We start from the raw sequence: 22,010 nt of genomic DNA on the forward strand, positions 1-22,010 counted from the left end.
CTTCAACAAGTGAAATGCACTCATGTTCAAAATTGGATTCAGGTCAGGTGATTGTCAAGAACATTCCACTTTTTGGACCTGAAACCTCCTTGGTTGGTTTAGCAATGTTTTTGTGCTCATTCTTGCTGCAATGTCAAATGCTGTCCAAGGAGTTTTGAGTCATTTGGTTGGATCTGATTAGATGATGTTTTTGATGATGTCACTGCAGAAATCAGTATTCATCCTGCTGCTGTCAAGTCACATTATTAATAATGTGAATAAAATGCCCAAGCCATAACATCATCATAATCATCTGTCCATAAGAGTTGGTTTCAAACTACAGTTTGAAACCAACTCTTAGGATCATAACACCAGCTGCAGCCGAAACAACCTACTAAGATGTGCAGCCATTTAGTCAACTCACCTTACACAGCTGGTACAGGGATGTACTGCTACGACAAAACAAGCCTGGGCATATCCTTCCAACTATAACCCTCCCTGCCTGGGCAACATGGAGGTCGATAATGCTACACCCAACAGGAATGCCAGCCACAGTTGGAACCGGTGTGGTCAGAATTAAATTCTGGACTTTGAGGTTGGATACTCAGAACATGGGCACACACCATTTGGGTGCCCCACACTTTGCTTCCTTGATATCGCTGTCTAGAACCCAAGAAAATCTCTCGGTACGGAACAAAAAATGAACACTCGTCTTTAACAGGTTGAATTTACATTTTACTTCCAAAAAAGGAATACATACATTGAGGGACATACATGGCAAAGGAGAAGTGGGTGGGAGCTAGTTTTCAAACAATGATTTCTAAAATGGGATCTACAGGTAACATATCCAATGTTAACAGCAGTTTGTCAAGTTCCCTGGCATGAGTTTGCCACACAGCATGAACAAGATTGAAATGTTTTTTTTATTTTTTATTAGGGTAGCATTTGTAATTGTGAGGTTCAATGAGGACAGCAACTTATTATACAGTATGGGTGTAAAATACACAGTCATTTATATTCTCTTGGTTTAACTTTTGTTTTTCCTCAATATGTTTAATGACAATGCAGTGATGGTGGAGAGAGAGAGAGAGAGAGAAAGAGAGAGCGAGAGCAAGAGAGAATGAGAGAGAAAGAGGTTATACCTAACACTAGAATAATTCAATTTGTATGTTATACATGTACAGCAACTAACTGCTTTACAAAAAGCAAAATAATACAATATATCGTCACATGTATTTACAGTGTAGTAAATATACCTTTCTGTCAAATTTTACACAAAAATATTTACAGAGGTGAAGCGTACAGCTTAAACAGAAAGTGTGGCCAACGCTCAAAATGTGGCAAAAAATCCGTTTTGCATAACATTGAGTAAGACGTGCCTAATTTTAGGTCATTACACTTTACAGAACAAAATGTTTGACTGCGGTTTGGAATAGTGCAAGTCTACCACTATACACACAGCTCATTCAACCCCCCCACCCCCCCACCCTCCCACCCCCCAAAAATAAAAAAGGCTGTGGCTTTGTCTGTTTCGTGCTCTGAATCCTGGCACCCTGTCAGCATGCTACCGGCTGGACCCATCGGGCCTGGGTCCCGCAGAGTGAAGAAACAACAGATTTCTCTCGATAGTCCCACCAAACGCTCTGTTCTGTTCACTCGAGCACAGTACTTTCCCCATTAAAGATTTTTTTTTTCTTGTCAGTGAATTGGCACCATCTTTGTCCACATAAGTTGACCATATTCATATATATATATAAAATTAAAAAAAAAAAAAATCAGGACACAATGCAATTGTGGTACAGTGTGGCAAATCAAACCCACTGAGAGAATACAACTGATGAAGTGTCTACTGTTCAGGTTCCAGTATTCTGTGAAGTAAAACGTGTTCAGTATTTTGTGTATAGGAAAGGGACTCGAGGAATGTTCCAGACATGCTAAATGGCTCCTGACGCTATCCTGGCAGGACGTTTAACAGCTCTGTACTGAGGGGGAATACGAACAGGCGCGGGGAACCGGAGACTTCATACCTGGGATTTGCACTCCTTTAGAAAAACAAAATCAAACGCAAGCTGTATGGGGCACGGTTTAATCCACCCAAAACTAATTTTCACTGCCGATACATTTAAAGGTTTAGGCCATTTAAGGTATTCTGAAGGCGCACTTTGTACTTGGTGAGCTCACAATCTTTAAGGAAATTCTGCTGGCACAATATTGCTGGAAGATACAACTGTAGAACAAATTATGACAACCCTGTCACAGGATCGAGGATGACAAAAAAAAAAACTGAAACACCCATTTCTATCATTCAGTCCAGACTTCTTTCAAATACTGTCTAAATCTGACATTGGGAGGTAAAAAAAATTCCCAGTAAAATAAACTTTCTGAATACCCCCACAAAAGATCCGGGACACTGCCAATAAGCAACTTATAAATGTGATAAAGTAATTGTTATCATGCATGAAGAAAAACAGACAGGCATAACAGGCCATACAAAGTCCACAGTATGGACTTGGCCCCAAAAATAAAAAAAATAAAAGGTGTATGTAGAAAACCTCATCAGACAGACAGACCTGCATCATCCTCTGTAGCAATATGGAGTAGCCTGCAGCAGACGCAAAGTAGCGAGAAACGCAAAGACCCAGAACGCAACCTAGAAACCTGGTTCTAGACCATTCTTTTGGCTTGAGTTTTATTAAAAATGTATTTTGTCTAAAAGGAAGAAAAAAAAAAAAGAGGAGAAATATCCTTGCAGTTTGCAGTTCATGGCTTGGTCCATAGTTTCTCAATTATAAGGTTTGCGCACAACCCCCAACCTACAAGCCTTTTACTGAAAGCAAAGTCAAGCTACTACAAGGCTGACTACATTTCTATTTGAGATAGTTTGCCTTCAAGCTAAGTGGTATAGGAGCTTATTCTTGAACTTTACTGTAGTTCCAAGACTTTGGGCTTTCCATACACCACATCGCACTGTGTAACACTTTGTCAGACTGTGTTTGGTAGCCTTGTTGTTTAGTTTTGAAAGCCTTTTTTTTTTTTTTTTTTTAGTTTTCCCTTAGCATGCTCTCTTTGAGAAGGAGGACTGCTTTAAATAGACATGTATCCTCCAGATTCAAGTATATAAAACATGTAAACAAAATTCACCTACTGAGCACGACTAATTTATTATACAGGGTTCATTTGCTCTCTCTACAGAGCCAACACACATAATCAGATTAACTGCTTACCAAGAACTACTGAGTGAGTGCATTTTTTAGCTTTTCGCTTTTTCCCCCCCCCAATATACTTTTGAATATGGTTCTGCACACCAATATGATAAATAAACAAGATGACAAAAAAGCACTTCTGTTGTTTAAGACAACCGCATGGTTTTTCAGAAGCTTCAGATTGAGTTTAGCCAATGAGTCACACCAGCTATTCACACCTTTTTTTTTTGCTGCTCTCCCCATACTGTTTCTTATTAATTCAACATCAGAACCTGCAAACAGGGCCTAGGCGAGACTGTTTCTCAAAAAAGAAAAGAGAGAAAATGGCTTTGGGAAACCACAACTGGAATTATATTGTGGACGTAACTGCCAGCGACAAAACAAGATCCCAGCTTTTGACCCGCGGTCCAGAGCGCGAGCGTTCACTGCAGAGTTAGGTCCCTCCGCAGCCAATGGCTTCCCCCCCCAGTCCCGCTGTACGACAGAGGCCGAGGGAGGCGGGGCCAGTGTGACGGACAGCCCGCAGAGCGAGGGTCCCTCTGCAATGCAATCAAACCTACAATACGGCCAGAGGAAGGCAAGATGGAGTCAAAAAAAAAAAAAAAAAAACCAAAGATAAAATCAGTGATTAGTTTGAAATTTTCCGTTTGTTGATTTTCCCGTTCTCAGGTATTCGGTGCCGAACCCCTGGGGGGGATGCCGCACTGACTCATGGGAGTTAACGAAGACTTGAGCTGCGGGCTGAGGGTCCCTACAGGCAGTCGGCAGTGAGCCGTTTCTCAAACCTTCACAGGCACAGCAAAACCCCCCCCCAACAACGGCAAACCTCTGACCGGTCCACCTGACAGTGTCACACAGCAAGCCGAATCCCATCGCCTCCTGTGGCTCCAATCTTTCACATTTTCTTGGCATGTTTGTTTTAGGACTACTTTCACTGAAACTGTCAATCAACAGCAGACCATTATGACATATTTACCTTTATATATATATCAATATTCCAACCCTCTCAGTCTCAAATGTGTTTTTGGCAAATTCATTTTAGCATATTAGAATTGTATCTTCTGTACTTTAAACAAATAAAATGACAGCATTGTAACTATCATTAGTTTAATCAATAAAGGTGCTTCAATATTTACATGCTTAACCTAGCATCTTGCTGTCAGTTGGGTTTGAATGAATAAATAATGAATATTCAACAGTTGTGCTGAATATTCAGTTATCCGGGGCAATTACCTTCAGGCAAGTGGGTATTGATTGTATATTTGCCTTTCATAAGAATTTATAATGCTGATCATCGCTGTGTGCACATTTTACATGGACAGTGTCATGTCAATATCCTTACAGCTTTCTAGCATCAGGCAGAGCTGAGTGTCCAAGCAGGACACCTCATCTACTGTCCCTAGCAGGACAGACTTCACGTGTTCCTATCTGTCTAAAAGTTCAAGGTGGATTTTCCGTTTTCCAAGAAGAAATCAGCCCTTCCGTAACTGCTAAGAAAAACTTAAGAATGGTTTCCATGCTTGCAAGGCCTGCTACTAGAAACACTTTCAGTGGGGTAAGGACAGCACTTTTTTAGTGTTATTTTCTCGTACCTGTTCTCACTTTCCAAAGGAAAGGTTTGCCGTCTCTCCCCAAATCTATAACCATCTGGCAAGACATCCAATACTGTGTGTGCATGCACGTCCTTGATTATTATAATCATCGTTATCTTTAAAATGGTCCTTTCTTAATTGGCTTTTGCAACGACAGATTAAAACTTTTTTTTAAATATTTGGGGACCCCACCGCCCCACCCTTCTTATAGAGACACTTACATACATCATTTCCCAGTTGTAGTACCGAACAGCCGAAGGCAAAGGTAAAGCAGGGGCCATCGATCCCCTCGGCTTTGGTGGAGATGGGTTTTTTAAGCTCTCCTTCAGCGCACAGTTAGTCGCTGCGCATTTCAGGATCCTGCCGAAGACACTCTACACTCTCTGGCAAACGCAGAACGTGAACATAAACCCTAAATCCAGTTCGCTGCCCCCTATGCAAGCACTGAGATCAAGTTACCCCCATTGGCTTTAAAAGAAAACAAGGAAAACAAAGATGAGTTCGAACGCCAGCCAGTACCGACCGGTGTGCCACCCAAGACTAGCGGGGAGTCTATTCTTTGAGCTCTACAGTCCTGACTCTCAGCGGAGAAATGCAGAGACGCGCGTCACCAGCAGACTCCTCCACCCCGCGTACATTCCCAATCCATCGCAGATAAAACAGCCACTCTGTGGGGAAACTGTGCAAATGACAGAAAATGCCTTTCATTCACTCTCCATTTCTGAGCTAAAAAAAAACAAAAGAAAGAAAAGAGCAAAGACTCGGAGCAATAATAGCTTACACATGACCACTGTCTGCAGTGTTGTGAAATTTAGTGCTTTCCTTCAGCTAAAATATATACAAAAAAAGAAGTCCTGTCTAATCCACTTCCTGTAAATGAATGCATCCAGCACACAAACCAAAGGGTGGGCAGGTGGAGGGGATTTGTTTTTCTTTACGCCTCAAACACTGACTGGCTTTAAAAAAAAAAAAAAAAAGACAACAGAAAAAACAAAATAATGCTTTAAATTCAAGCAGTTCTTCAATAAATGTTGATCGTCAGGCAAACTTGGCAAGGATAAACAAAAACATACAAAATGGAAAAGAAAGAACGAAAAGGAAAAAAAAAAACGAAAACTTAAAAAAAAGGGGGGGGGGGAGGGGACAGAAGAGAATTTGCAGCAGGACGACTGGCGTGGGAGGGGCCAGAGCCCGGGGAGGGGGGGCGGGGTTGTTCTGGCTCCTCCCCTCACACGATCTTCTTGATGCTGGGTCTCTTGAAGCTGCCCGCGCTGCGCTGCTTCTGCACCTGGCTGGCAGAGCCGTGCCGCGTGCGCCCGCTGCTGCTGTGCCCGCTGGTGGGGGACAGCTCCACGTTCTCCTTATCGATGCCTGCAGGGGAGGACAGGCGGGCAGGGGGGTGAGGAGAGGAGCCAGGCGGTCACCCTGCACACACCCCACACACGCGGAGCACACAGACCACAGCACAAGACACACGGACACACACCGCACCACACACGACACACACACACGACACCAGACACACATGACACACATGCACATGCACACACATGCCCACACACACACACAGCACACACACATGCACGACACACACACACACGTACAACACACAACACACACACACACGACACAGCGGCACACACACATGCAGGCACGCACACGCACACACAAACACACACACGTACACGCGTGCGCTAACACACAAACACACACACGTGTACACACACACACACACACGTGCGGGCATAAGCCTGATGGACTGACTCCTGATTGATTCAGGGTGACTTATATTATTACACTGCGTAGTTGAGACATATATGAACCATGTATGCTGGTGCATTGTGTATCGCGCTCAGTATCACATACATACATGTATTACCACTTGCATATGAATTTCTGATGCCTCTGCATTTTCTGTATTCCCACCCGTACACCTCAACAGCAGCGGCTCACAGTTACAACACAGCTGTCAGAACATTGCTGAATTTCCAGACTTACAGTATGTAGCATCCGCTAACATGAACCGTGCCAAGCAATCATTTAGCTACAGTGTTCACTAGCACTGAGCTCCATATCGCAAATCTAAAAGAAACAATAATATCTGTTTCAAGGCAACTCAATGGCCAGGTATGCTTCTGGACCTCCTGGAAGCCCCTTTGCCCCATCTGTACTGCTGGGGAGAAATCGCTGGGCTCACAGAGTAAACACCGCGCTGCAGTACCGAAACGTGTCAGCAGGTGGGGTTGGACACGCGTCTACAAATGAACAGGGCTTTCCTAAGATGCTGGCTGAAATATCCACTGGTTTCCGAAAGGTTTTTAATGACGTTGTGAAAAAACACGCAGTCCGGCTGGGTGTGGTGTGGTGTGCCCTGCCCCGCCCCCCACCCCGCCACCAAAACCGCTCACTCACACTGATAACCACGGCAACGTAAGAGTGCTACCAAACCGAGACAAAGCACAGAACCCTGTCCTCGTCCGTCACAGACAGCTGTGTGTGTGTGTGTGTGTGTGTGTGCGCCACGGTGACTCGGGTCAGGGGTGTGTGTCTCTGGGCTACGCGCACTGCGCTAATCGCTCTGTGCTGTGCTGTGCTGTGCCTGTGGAGGAAGGAGACAGGGAGACCGAGGGGGGCGGGACGGGGGGGGGCGGGGGGGCTGTACCTGGACAGGCGAGGAGCGGCGCAAAAACGGCAGACTTAGAGCAAGGCAGAGAAGAAGCTTCGCAGACACAAAGTGGTAAACAAACAGGAAGGGGTGACCATGACAACCCAAAGACAGGATGAGAAAACAAAAGGCAACATGGTTAACACCAAACAAAACTCAAACAATATAGAGCAGATGAGCATAAACAATAAATTAATACAAAAACAAGTACTGGCAGAAAACGGCCATGAACCATGCATAGATGACCCATTGTTGTCCAACTTGCACAGGACACTTACTAAATTAGTAATCTGTATTTTATAATTGTAAAAATTCAGTGGCTTCATTTCCACAGGTTAACAGTATTACTTAAAATATTTCTGATTACAAATGTAGGACAGCAATATAATTAAATGCAAGTCTGACAGAAAAAAATAAAATAATGCTAGCTAAAACAAAACCACACAAAAAAACCACAGTACAACAGCCATGCACAAAGAACATCAGCGCTGTTTGCTAACCACAGGCTTGGCCGTTCATTGCCCCGTGTATAGCTCTATGGTCTTTATTTGTAAACAGGCATTTTCTGGGACACCCCTTCAGAGGACCTCGAACGGGACAGAGCTGGCGGCCGTCTATAAACTACAACTACATCCAGCCCACAGCAGCGAGGCATGCACGCAGCAAAGGGAGAAAGAACGAGACAAGGCAGGCAGAACGCTAGACAGGTTAGAACAAATTAAAATTAAGAAAACAGGAAACGTGAAAAAAAAACTTGGTAAATGTAAAAGTGGCCAACTGCTGGAGAAGGGCAGCCATTTTTTTCTTTATAGACACTCCAAACTGGACTGATGTTGCCATTCTGACTATCACAGTGTCCTGACAAGAATTGTTTTTGCCCTTGCAAAATGTATTTCTTTTTAAAGATAGTAACTTATGAAGAAAACTCAGTTTAGCGCGAATATTTTACCAAGTTTGTATAGAAGACCACAAGCACTAGTAATGTAGAGATGGTGCAAGACGCAGGAAATTTTTATCCATGGCCTCCTTTCATTGGAGAAGAGAAGAAAATGGAGGTCGGGTAGATGAACCTCAATGAAATGCAAACCGTTGTGAAAAAAGTGATCCATGAAACAATGAGGCTCAATGGCAAGACACCTGGATCATAGACTGCACGCACTGGTAGCGTAAAAACTAAAATAAAACTGCAATCGGCTCGCTAAATTAAGTGCACATCCAAAGTTAAAATGCACCTTGATACTAAGTTTTTATTTTGTGAGTGTAAGTATAGTTAGGCAGAGTTAATGAATACCTATTTACCCTGTAGATGGCTAGTCGATCAAACCTGAATGTTATACAAGTTGTGCATAAGTTAGCAATTTTAGCTCTACAAGTGCTACTGTCAGTAAAAGCAGTGGGAAGAAACAATGGCGAATTGTAATATACTAATCTACACATATATACTGTTTTATACACACAACACACACACACACACACACAAACACATACATACTGTATATACATACTGTATGCATATATATAATATATATACACATATATATGTATTCAGAAATACACATGTATCAGTGAAATCAGTGTGCATGCTTGACTGGAGGGCAGAGTGAAGGGGAGCATGTGTCATGTGACATTGAGAGTGTGTGTGTAAGACAGTGTGCGAACAAAGCAGGAGTTTGAAGGAGAAACCTTTGGCATCTACAAATGTCTGTACAAACTCCATTTCCCAGCCCACCCGGTGTCCTGGGGCCTGTCAGCTTTGAACACTTTGTGATGCCCTTTAAAGGAGAGGGTTTCAGAAACAGGCTGCCCATCTGTATGAGTGTGGAACGGGCCCAGTGCCTGGCATTAATGTCCTGAGCTTTAGTTTCATTTGAGTGTGTGTGTGTGTGTGTGTGTGTGTACGGGTGAGAGTATGCATACCTTATGCAAGTGCAGGATGGTGTGTGTGTGTCTATGGGCGAGAAAGTGCAGGCCTTGTGTAAGCACAGTTGGGGTGTGTGTGTGTGTGTGTGTGTGTGTGTGTACGGGTGAGAGTGTGCATACCTTATGCAAGTGCAGGATGGTGTGTGTGTGTCTATGGGCGAGAAAGTGCAGGCCTTGTGTAAGCACAGTTGGGGTGTGTGTGTGTGTGTGTGTGTGTGTGTGTGTACGGGTGAGAGTATGCATACCTTATGCAAGTGCAGGATGGTGTGTGTGTGTCTATGGGCGAGAAAGTGCAGGCCTTGTGTAAGCACAGTTGGGGTGTGTGTGTGTGTGTGTGTGTGTGTGTGTACGGGTGAGAGTATGCATACCTTATGCAAGTGCAGGATGGTGTGTGTGTGTCTATGGGCGAGAAAGTGCAGGCCTTGTGTAAGCACAGTTGGGGTGTGTGTGTGTGTGTGTGTGTGTGTGTACGGGTGAGAGTGTGCATACCTTATGCAAGTGCAGGATGGTGTGTGTGGTCTATGGGCGAGAAAGTGCAGGCCTTGTGTAAGCACAGTTGGGGTGTGTGTGTGTGTGTGTGTGTGTGTGTACGGGTGAGAGTGTGCATACCTTATGCAAGTGCAGGATGGTGTGTGTGTGTCTATGGGCGAGAAAGTGCAGGCCTTGTGTAAGCACAGTTGGGGTGTGTGTGTGTGTGTGTGTGTGTGTGTGTGTACGGGTGAGAGTATGCATACCTTATACAAGTGCAGGATTGTGTGTGTGTGTCTATGGGCGAGAAACTGCAGGCCTTGTGTAAGCACAGTTGGGGTGTGTGTGTGTAAGCGCAGATTGGGTTGTGTGCGTGTGTGTGTGTGTGTGTGTGCGTGAGAGCCTGCGGGCGGGGCTGACCTGGGGAGTGCTGAGAAGTGGCGAGTGAGGTCATGGAGTTGGAGAGGTTGAGGTTGGCGGTAATGCTGAGCTGGCTCTGGACAGGCGGCGGGTACGGCGACGTGGGCGTCCGCAGCGACTCTTCGCTGGTCTCCTCATCGATCCCCGGCAGGTAGGTGTCAATCAAAGCGTCCAAAAATTTCACAATCAGCTCAGCGTAGTCGGGGATCTGAGTTTGCTACGAGCAGTGTGAGAGAGCAGCAGTCTTTTAGGAGAAGTCATTTAACACCCCCCGCCCCCCCCAGCAGTCAAAGGTGCACTTCTTTTGAGTTACAAAAAACCACAAAAAAGCAAACATTATGAAATGCATATTATCAGCCACCGGAAGATAAATGTGTCCCATCACTCTGCGGCTTCCAGCGTGACTTTGAACCGCACAAACGCACGTGGGGGTGCTGTGGATCGATCCCTCGTTATTATTTACGTCTCAGATACAAGCTACTGAACACAGAAACCAGACGGTGGCCCCGGGTGGAGGCGTGAGGTGGGGGGGTGTTGGTGTGAATAACCAAAACCATTTGACTGACAGGACTCTCCTTGATAGGGCAATTATTCCACTCCAGTTATAGTAGAAACATTAATGATAATTATTCCCTGACATAATAAAATCTACCTTAATAAGGGCCGGAACCTCCACAACCCGTTGAACCCGAAGCCTGTGGGGGGGGGGGTTAGGGGGGGTAGACAGAGATGCATGAGCTGGGGTTTACACACGCAAATCAGCCTATGACCCGTTCATCATGAGACAGCTGACCTTTTATTTACATTAAACGATGCTGAATGCGTGCATTTCTTCTGCAACGGTAAAAGGGAATAGGTTTTTATTTCACTGACTGCCCGTCGCCAGACCTGGCTTTTGGATGTGTGCATTACAGGCCAGGCTATCCTAGCTTGTTTTGAAACAGTGTGTGCGCAGTGGCATTGTGTTTGGGTGTGTATTACAGGCTATGCTATGCTATGCTAGCTTGTTTAGAAACGGAACATGTGCAGTAGCATCGCGTGTTTGGATGTGTGTATTACAGCCCAGGCTATGCTACGCTAGCTTGTTTAGAAACAGTGTGTGTGCAGTGGCATTGCGTGTTTGGATGTGTGTATTACAGGCCAGGCTATGCTACGCTAGCTTGTTTAGAAACAGTGTGTGTGCAGTGGCATTGCGTGTTTGGATGTGTGTATTACAGGCCATGCTATGCTACGCTAGCTTGTTTAGAGCGTGCGCAGTAGCATCGCGTGTTTGGATGTGTGTATTACAGGCCATGCTATGCTACGCTAGCTTGTTTAGAGCGTGCGCAGTAGCATCGCGTGTTTGGATGTGTGTATTACAGCCCAGGCTATGCTACGCTAGCTTGTTTAGAGACGGAGCGTGCTCAGTGGCATCGCGTGTTTGGATGTGTGTATTACAGGCCATGCTATGCTAGCTTGTTTAGAAACAGTGTGTGTGCAGTGGCATTGCCTGTTTGGATGTGTGTATTACAGGCCATGCTATGCTAGCTTGCTTGTTTAGAAACGGAGCATGCGCAGTAGCATCACGTGTTTGGATGTGTGTATTACAGGCCATGCTATGCTAGCTTGCTTGTTTATAAACGGTGTGTGCGCAGTGGCATCACATGTTTGGATGTGTGTATTACAGCCCAGGCTATGCTACGCTAGCTTGTTTATAAATGGTGTGTGCGCAGTGGCATCACATGTTTGGATGTGTGTATTACAGCCCAGGCTATGCTACGCTAGCTTGTTTAGAGACGGAGCGTGCTCAGTGGCATCGCGTGTTTGGATGTGGAGGCGGCCGGTCGCGTACTCTGCAGGTATGAAGGCTGGTACTGGGGAGGGGACTCCTCGTGGTACACCACACTCTGCACGATGCCGTGGATGGGGTTCAGGAGATTGGGGTCTTGGCACAGTGATAGAAGGGTATTTATCTTCGAGTCCAGTAGGTTGTGGCTGCAAAGGGAAACGCCAAACAAACAAAAATTTGCATTCAAATAAATAAATATTTGCAGCGAACGGCGTGCTGGAAGGAGTCAACGAACGGCAGCCCGTGCTGGAAATAGCAGGCGAACGAGGTGAGCGGGAACCGCCACAGTCGAACTCGCGAAAGGGGGCGTGTGACGGACACGCAGGTGTCACATGAAAGCGGCTCAAACGCACCAGCGCCAAATTTAACAATGACGCCTCCGGCTGCGGAGGAAACGTGGTCCGATGCGGGCCAGAGAGCAGCAGACAGGAAGTAGCACGCAGCCTCACAGATAAAGCCTGCAAAAAGCGGATAGAGATAAAGCCCGTGCGAGAACGCAAGTCACGGCTGGGCGATACGCCGCCACGACAATTAGCCAACGCAACAGCGGCCGCCGCCACCACCGCGTTGTGTACCGCCTTTCGTTTAGTCTTCTTCTCTTTAATTAAGCCTGACGAGGTGGTGAACAACCACACTTCAGAGGCCACGTGAAATGGTTCAGGAGGGAAGAAAAACATCATCGTTATCGACTGGGTGGCCATAAGACGGCCAATCAGCAGCAAGGCCTTGCAGCTTCCATGTACATGATAAAGTTGAGAAGCAGTACGACCTTGCTGCTGGGGTGGCCATAAGACAGCCAATCAGCAGCAGGACCTTGCAGCTTCCATGTATATGATAAAGTGGAGAAGCTGTATGAGCTTGCTGCTGATTGGTGTAACTGCGTGGGTGGGCGTCCCCTGCGCGCGCGTCATCCTTCCGGTTCAGGGTCAAGCCCTTATTGGATAGAACGCTAAGCATGTCCAACTATGTGCTTATTCATGCAGAATCTACATTGGACATTCTTACCTGTTATTAGCTGGCTGGCAAGGGCACTGCATGCAAAGCAGTTAGCTAAAGCAAGTGAACTGCAGAAAGACCTGTATGGTAAGGCCTATAGTGCAAAGGTGAAGGGCAGTGCAGCAATGTGCTGGGGTTATAACTAACTGTCTGATCAGTTATCAACAGCCTAACATTTCAACAGCAACTCGCTAGTTAGCATCTAGCTAGCGCATGGCGCTTTTTGCACAAAATGCGGTGGTATGGCTTAATTATATTTGTTTATTTATATTTTTAACTATAGGACTAATGCGATGTATCAAATGCAGACATGATACTCAGCTTTAGAACCAAAACAGGATTTAGAGTTTATTAACCCCTTTAAGGCTTACAAATATGTTATTTTGAGACATGAGGAAAATACATTTTGCTCAAAAAAAGCTGTGTTTTGTAAGTGAAACAGATTAAAAATGGGAAATATGTGAAGAGACTTACACAACTGGAAAGACCTTTGGGAAGACAACACTAGCTTCAGCTAAAAACTCATAGAGGATCCTCTGGTCAAATTCATCTGTTGTGTTTTTCACCAACGTGGCCTGAAGAACAGAACACCATATGTACACTTAGATTACCGTATACATAAATACAAACAAATAGACCAAACATAAAACATAAATTAAATTTATGCTAATTGACTGATAAAGATAAGAGAGAGAGAGTGCGAGAGAGTTAGAGAGTGAGAGAGAGAGAGAGAGAGTAAGAGAGAATGTACGTGTACTGTTTGTGTGTGTGAGTAAGAGAAAAAACAGCTCACCAAGACGGTGAGAAGCAGCGCCTGGATCTTGGGGTCCGTGAGAACCTCCTCGTCCAGCAGCACGTTGGACTCCGACACGGACACCTTGCGCAGGTGGTGGTGCTGTGAATTGGCTATTCTTTGGGTCTCTGCAGAAGGGGAGGGTCATAAGCGAGACGTGCGAGCGTTAGCGTCAGCCTGCCGCGCCGCCCCAGCTCAATTTCAGCATCGGAGAAGCTCCACGAGGCGCGCACCTATATCAGGATCGTACTCGGCCACTCTCCGCATCTTGGGGGGCGTGGTGATGCCAGATTCCATCTCTGGCCTCTTTGGTGCTTTCGTGTCCGATATCAAGTGGTCGAAACTCTTCCTCGTGCCTGAGGAGAGCAAAAGAGCGGGCGGGGTAAAACATCACGTCCGCGAGACGGAAGCCACGACAATCCTGCGGAAATTACCGGAACAGCGTACGCCCTTCAGACCACGGGCGAAAGACCGCGGAGCCAAAATGGCCGCCCTCACCCAGCAGTTTCTTGGTGTTGGCTTGGGAGGGCTGGCCCATGTCCAGGCTCATGGACTTGCGCGTGCGAGGGCTTATCTGGCCCACCGTGGGATAGTGAGCCGCCAGGTAGCGCTCCGACACTTTGGGCGACGCCCAGGGCTGGCTCTCCCGCAGAGTCCTGAGGGGGGAAGGGGAGTACATTACATTACATTACATTACAGCACTACATTACATTACATTACAGCATTACATTACATTACATTACATTACAGCATTACATTACATTACATTACATTACAGCATTACGCCATTTAGCAGACGCTCTTATCCAGATCGACTTACACAACTGTCAGCACAACATTTTTCAGCATTTTTACACAACATAGCATTTTATTAATTTTTTTTTTACATTGTATCCATTTATACAGCTGGGTGTATACCGAAGCAATGCAGGTTAAGTACCTTGCTCGAGGGTACAACGGCAGTGTCCTACTCCAGGAATCGAACCTATGACCTTTCAGTTGCAAGCCCAGTTCCTTACGCACTGTGCTACACTGCCGCCCTATAGGCTGAGGGATGCCACTACAGAAGTGAAAAGGATTTATTCCGCTATCTAAACAAGATGGGGTCACCACTAGGGGTGTGCAGAGATGTCATTATCTGTATCTGTATCTGTATCTGTTCAACCAACAAAATGTTCTATTTTCTAACCTAATATTCATTGGCAATGCAATTGTTGTGCCTTCAAAGCATCAAATTGATTTAATATTGGCATATAATTAATTATGAATTGGCATACATTTAATCATAAAAGATGCTATCATAAGCTCATTCTATGCTTTGTGTACTTGACGATGGTGTTATATTATCATCTAAATGAACTATTTATAACGATCATTTACCTTCAGTTTGTTCATTTTATGAAACTATAGAAGTTATAGAAGCAAAATATCAAAAAATATCAAAATTGGCATATGGAACCAAAATCATCTTTTTTGACGATGGTGCCTCCCCTTAAACTGCTTTAGAATGCTGGATTTTGTAGCGCATTTATTTTAGAACTGTTAAAAGGCTGAGGTGTCCCTTTACAGAGATAAAACTTGTTGCGAGGTAAAAAAATTTTTTTTTTACATTTAAAAAAATAAATAAAACCTCGACTGGAAGAAAAAAAACCTGGACTGGGAGAAAAAAAAACTGGACTGGATGAACCTAAGGATCATGGTAGGGTTTTTTTTTTTTTTTAAAAGCTATTTTTGCGTTCCCTCGCAATGCTTTTGCATTAGTCACCACCCAGCCACAACAAAGGCGACCACTTGTCCATGATGGCAATTTTCAGTACTCCCTTTTCACTTCCCTTTACACACCGCCTTCACGTGACGGTGACGGGCACTATGCGCTCGGCGGCCACGCTGTTGCTCACCCACAGGAGCTTCACCGACGCGTCTGACGACCAATCCTCTTGGTTTATGAGAAGGTGCCCTTTGGCACCTATGAGGAACACCTTCATCTCTTTTTATTTTTTTTTCTTGAGGAGTTGGCCGACTGCTTTCAATAAACCTGCGTTATCTTTATGTCATTATGTTTGGCTTTCTTCTATTTTTACTTCCTGCACGATGTCCATTTTTCATTAGCTACACACCTAGGTGGCCATCTTTCACTGGACATTTTGTATGATGAGTATTATTCAACAGCTCAGCAGGTTTAAGCTGTATGACCCTAGACCTGCCAACAGCAAAATTCATACGTGAATAATTCAAGCAAGAGGCCAAATCATCTTGCTGTGGCTCTGTCACAGTTTCTGTTAAGAGTCATAATTCAGTGAATCTAGGGGTAGTCAGGCATTGGCTGCTATGTAGTCCACTAACAGCAGAATGTCACTGTAGAATTATGACCCCCGGGGGTTTGAGTACAGTGGCTTCAGAGATTCAACCAATCACAGATCGGCACCTCTGCGTCTGGAGCATCCACATCCCCAAAGGGGGGGGGGGGAGGGGGACAGGCCAGAATGATGCACACTGACCTGCAGCTGGGGTCGTTGGGATGCACCGAGTACGTGTCCATGGGAACATTCTCCATGGCAACCTCGGAGAGCAGCAGCGACTTCCTGTGCTTCAGGCTGCAGCGGCTGCGCACCTCCTCTGAGACGGTGAGCAGAGCTGCGCAGACGGGAGACGCCGTTACACCACAGCTTGCGCGCGCACATACGCACACACAGACACACGCACACACACACACAGCGCGCGCATGCACGCACACAGCACGCATGCACGGCACACACAGCACACGCACTCACAGCACACACACACATACACGCACGCATGTAGACATGCACACAGACACATACGCATGCACGCACGCACAGTACACACACATACGCACACATGCACACAGTCAAAAACATGGCACATAGGTCCTATTAAACTGGCACACTAACCCATTAAAGCACTGGTGGCCAGGGAGGCACAGTCTCTCTTGGGTTCTTTTTTTTTTTTTTAAAAGCTATTTGTTCTGTTTAATTGATCAGTTAATTGGTAAGAAGAGAAAGCGGCAGAGCCCCCGGCCCTAGGGTCTACAGCATGTCTGACGATGGCTGTGGGTTAGGACACTAATGAGCAGCGTAAAATGAGGAAATGAAACAACCGCGGTCCCTGCTGCATCATGGTCCGTTTCTCTCCTCAGCGAAACAGCGAGAAGGAAGCGTGCTGTAGTCCGCTCGGGAGGGCGCGGGCGAACTCACCTGCCAGGTACGCCACGCTCTGCGTGTTCACCTCGAACTTGTCGCAGTTCAGGTGCTTCCCCACCAGCGCCAGCAGCGTGTGGAGGATGCGCACCGTCCGGGCCACCGTGGTGGGGGAGGGGTGCCGGTACCCTGCAAGGCCAGAGGACCACCGGCGTGAGACACTGAACGAGCGCTCGGGCGCATTTTTACGTTTACGCGTCGTCATGTGACATGACATCATCAGACTACAGGAAGCACTGCCTCTGTCTCGCAGTAGAGAGGCACTCCTCTGCGATGACATCACGCACTGGACATTCCATTACATTTGTCTGGCAGACGCTTTGATCCAAAGTGACGGTCAGTAAGTGCATGCCGAAGGTCATTCGACAGCCACAAAAAACGAGTCCGATAAGGTACAGTAGTCATAATGTAACAGTTCACACAGTTAGCATAGGCTAGGTCAGAAAGTTATGACAAGTCAAACTAGAATGAGGCATAACGACAAGATATAATAGATCTACAACATCAGGTTAATGTAAGTGCAATACAAGTGCTGGATGAAGACAGAAGCATCGAAGCAGCTTAGCGATTGGCCGGCTGTGACCGGCCAATGAAAGCGGCTCGGCTGGGCCCCCGCCCCCTCCCAGCGTACCTTTCAGCAGGTGGCCCACTAGTGCAAAGTTGAAGTTGGAGTTGAAGTTGAGGCCCACGAAGTGATCCATCTGCTTGCAGTGCCACTCCAGCGGCTTGCGAATCTCCATGAAGACCTCCTCCGGGCTCTGCGGGGGGGTGGGGGTGGGGGGGGGAAAGGGGGGAGAGTCCCGTGAGCACAGCGCCACCTGTGGGGCGCCAGGCCGCTACGCGTCGCCGTGGAGACGGGTCGAATCACTTTCTGATCACTGTCGCCCGTTTAAATGGCAAGGGCACAGCACGCGCCAGCCCAGCTCAACTGCACATGAACCCTCTTCATTCATTCCCACGTTCATTTTCTCAATGGCACAACGACTGAAGAGAGGCCAGTTTTTTATTCTGCCATTGACTGAACGCCAATTGCAACACCAATGGCTGCGCTTTCTGTTCAAACAACTTCCTCAGCCACCCACGTAACGAGAGCCATCTGTGCCAGGAAATGATATCGAGAAATGCTCCTCAATGGCGCTTTAAGCACAAATAGAGTAAACATGAAAGAGGCATTTACCGGGAAGGGTTAGAGGAAAAAAACTAACAGATTACGTTGCAGGGACTGTGACTCTATGTCAGAGCTCCATTCATAAAGCATTCATACCACTCTTCCAGGAAAGAAACACAAGCTTACCTGGTACAGTGTCACATTAATCTTCAAGGCCTCTGTTCAAATAGGCCTAGCACAGACATGTGCAAGTCTTTCTCCAAAGACACAAAGGCCTCATGTGAACCAAACGACCAGGAATCCAGATTCCATGCTAACTCAGGTATTGCTCTCAGGAGGCCAGTGTTTATTAATCTTTGATTAGGTATTCTTCTTTACTTATTTTTCTCCAGTGTACAACCATTTTAGATTGTGTGGCAGTCAACGTGCACACGAATGTGTGTGCGTGCATGTGAGCAGTATGTGTTTGTGTGTGTGTGTGAGAGAGTGCAGTACCCTCTGTGGTCAGTGGGTATGACCTTTCAGATAAAAGCCTAACTTATTTGAGTGTGAGAAAGTGCAAGTGCCAGTGGGGCAGTGTTGATAATGGTGCACTGCGGCATGTGGGTATATGCTTGTGTGTGCGTGTGTCTGTGTGCGTGCGCACGTGTGTGTGTGCGTGCGCACGTGTGTGTGTGTGTGTGTGTGTGTGCATGCGCATTGTGTGTGTGTGTGTGTGTGTGGTGCGTGTGTGTGCATGCACACCTGTGTGTGTGTGTGTGCACGCGTGTGTGTGCATGCACACCTGTGTGTGTGTGTGTGTGTATGCGTGTGTGTGTATGCGTGAGCGTGTGTGTGTGCGTGCGTGTGCTTGTGCACGCGCGTGCGTGTGTGTGCGTTACCTTGTCGTTAAAGGCACGCAGGCTGTCCAGGGTGTGCAGGTTCTGCTCCAGCAGGGCCGTCCCGGCTGAGTACAGGTTGACCTCGTCCAGCTGCAGCACCGCCACTGCCACCCAGAACAGGGCCTTGTGCATGGGGGAGTCCTGAGGGGCCCGAAATGTCACACACCGCACGTACACCCAGCCCAGAGGCCTACCCACACATCCTACCTACAGACCCCTTCACCTGGCTGACTGACTCTCATCACTTCCTCATTCTGCAGTTTCTAGCTGGGTCCATACAACACTGCTGCCTGCTTTAGCACTTTACAAACTATCAGCGCTGGCCTAGGAACTCAGACAGTAGATGGAGAAACCAAAATGGAGCGGACAGTAGGGAGATACACGTGACAAACCTCTATCTAAACCTCATTTCATACTTAAACATTTCATACACAGACAAAATCACATACAGCCACACACACTTACACACACAAACACACACACAAACACACACACATCACACCATACACTCACACAACATACACACACACACACACCACACTACACACACAAACACAAACGCAACAAACACACACACACACAAATAACACCAGCACAACACACATACGCACACACACACACACGCACGCACAAACACACAGACACACACACACATGCACGCGCGCACACGCACACGCACACACACACACACGCAGCAACGAGAACGCGAGCGGAGAGAAGCTCGGCGGTCCTGTGAGTCTCCGGCGGAGCTGGATGTGACCCACACACACGCCCGCGTACCTTGTTGAGAAGCGGCTGCAGTTTAGTCAGGGCAATGACAGTGGCCTCTATTAGCACCTGGCTGTTGTAATTATCTGGGCCCTTTAGGCAGCTCTCTAGACCCTGTTGACAGAGACCAAGAGTGCGTTAATGACTGGAGGGGAGGAGGGGGCGGAGCTATGGGCATGGGGGGGGGGGGTCAAAGGGCAGGGCACTCTACAACATTCGGCAGCGGGTGCAGAGAAGGGGAGCTGGAGTCCACTGGAGTCCAGCACTCAACGCTGTGGAGCACACACCACCTGACCTATCTCAGCTTCTCCTGCAAAAACACCTGCACAGCACTCAATCCCTATAGGCTACAGCTAACACAGTACAAGTGAGGCATACAGTACACAGGCTCTGTCCTATAGCACGGCAGAAAAATATGACATCACAGAGGGCGTGTACCCCATTGCTCTGGCTAAGCTAGAGGTGTACTTTAACAAATACAAATGGACAGAGTCACAAGGGTTTGGGATCCGGTGAGAAACAGGATCCATGTGGAGAACAGGCCGTGCTGGGTTTATATACTATGCTACACGTGTGCTGTGTTCAGTGTGCATGCACTGTGGGCTGGAGAAGGTGGGGGCGGGATTGAGGAAGGAGGGGGCGGGGTCAGGCGGACAGTGGGATCGGTTAGGGGAGGAGGCTGGACAGAGTCAAGAGGAGGGGGGAAAGGGCTGGGGAGGCGGGGCCGGTCGAGGGGGGGGGTGGGGGGGTGGGTGGGGTGGAGGGAGGCGGGGCAGAGAGGCGGAGCTGGAACGGCGGAAACACACCCGGTCGATGCTGAGCAGAGGACTTGCCTTGCTGAGGATGCGGATGATCTGCTTGATCTGCCCGTGCGACACGCGCTTGCTGATGCACCCGAACACCACCAGGGCCCTCGGCTGCAGGGACGGATTGTACTGGAACGCAAACCTGCGCAGCAGAGACGGGGGGGGAGGGGCCTGAGCAACAGGGAAACGGGCAGAAAACACCCGCAAACTGCTGCCCCAAACCCTCAGGGGGAGAGGGCCTCAGTGCGACAGGTTGTCGAGCAGGCGAAACCCCGCCCCCTCAAACTACCACCTGCGCACAGCGGGGAGGGGCCTGAGTAACAGGGTAAGAGCTGGGACAGAGAACCCCCCCGCAAACTCCTCCCCAACCCCAGGGGGAGGGGCCTCAGTAACAGGGTAAGAGCAGGGGCAAACCCCCCCCCCCCCAAACCCCTCCCCAATCCCAGCGGGGCAGGACACACCCACCCACGTATGAAACGCCCAATCAGTGTAACACGCCTATGAAATGAACTCATCTAGTAAGCCGAACCCATCTACAGGCCGGACAGGCTGTGGTGACTTCACTGTTGAGGTATGACAAACCCACACATACCCCTAACGTGCACCACTGTTCTAACACCAAACCAACACACGAAGCTGGACAGTCACCATGTCGCCATGTAAATTCTGTGTTATGCACAAAGCCGCTTTTGGCTAAGGTGTATTAATTCAACTGATTTAATGTACAACTGAGCAATAAGCCATTAAGCGGTGCTAACTCCTTAAGTTAATGCAGACTGGTTGCTGGTTTACATGTAAAAGGCAATGCAAGACAATGTGCTCTCTTTGGAAAAAGGATATTTCACAAGCAAATCCTGCCTACTTAAATATTTTACACTATTGTCTTCAGCATTATGTTACAGTATTACAGAAACGCACCACTTGGCTTCCCCAAGAACGTGCGTCTTATGAACTTGACAAAGCACAGAGAGAATGAGGCTTTCAGTCTTGTTTAAAATGGTGACATCATAAACATACAGTAAGCGCTACTGGTTTTCCACGCAGATATTTTCAGAGAAACAGGCCAAAAGAAAAAGCTTTGTTAATTATAATTAATCACGTGTACATACTTTTGTGCCAGCTCCGTCCACTGGTCAAGCCACTTGCATGATGGGATGTCTCTCATGCAGGCCTATTGGAGCAGGACAGATACGTTTAACTGTGTGTGCATGTTGAATACATGCACAAAGAAACCCAGAAAAAACACCTTATGAAAATAGTGTGCAGAAGAAAAAACAACAGTAGAACGTGCATAATTAATCAGGAACGCCTGCGATACGACGGCAACAGGAAACAAAATGTGGAACAAACTAATGGTTTAAAAAA

The 22,010-nt window shown here is 47.1% G+C and overlaps 1 protein-coding gene and 1 long non-coding RNA gene across 2 annotated transcripts in view; one reads left to right on the forward strand and one right to left on the reverse strand.

The window, feature by feature from the left end:
* Positions 1-22,010, forward strand: part of LOC135262786 (uncharacterized) — a 656,092-nt gene that overhangs the window by 472,733 nt on the left and 161,349 nt on the right. The gene's annotated exons all lie outside the window — the stretch shown is intronic.
* Positions 693-22,010, reverse strand: part of LOC135262521 (neurofibromin-like) — a 126,982-nt gene continuing 105,664 nt past the window's right edge. Inside the window, 18 exon segments of the mRNA XM_064349535.1 lie at positions 693-6,110; positions 6,113-6,145; positions 7,437-7,493; positions 10,248-10,464; positions 10,669-10,681; positions 10,900-10,942; positions 12,079-12,221; positions 13,546-13,646; positions 13,865-13,992; positions 14,098-14,220; positions 14,363-14,520; positions 16,363-16,498; positions 17,080-17,211; positions 17,714-17,840; positions 19,072-19,212; positions 19,852-19,953; positions 20,646-20,787; positions 21,755-21,816. Of these exon segments, the coding sequence (XP_064205605.1) occupies positions 5,716-6,110; positions 6,113-6,145; positions 7,437-7,493; positions 10,248-10,464; positions 10,669-10,681; positions 10,900-10,942; positions 12,079-12,221; positions 13,546-13,646; positions 13,865-13,992; positions 14,098-14,220; positions 14,363-14,520; positions 16,363-16,498; positions 17,080-17,211; positions 17,714-17,840; positions 19,072-19,212; positions 19,852-19,953; positions 20,646-20,787; positions 21,755-21,816 (2,253 nt within the window). The 3' untranslated portion in view covers positions 693-5,715.

This window comes from Anguilla rostrata, chromosome 9, assembly GCF_018555375.3.
Source record: "Anguilla rostrata isolate EN2019 chromosome 9, ASM1855537v3, whole genome shotgun sequence".
NCBI classification, from domain to species: Eukaryota; Metazoa; Chordata; class Actinopteri; order Anguilliformes; family Anguillidae; genus Anguilla; species Anguilla rostrata.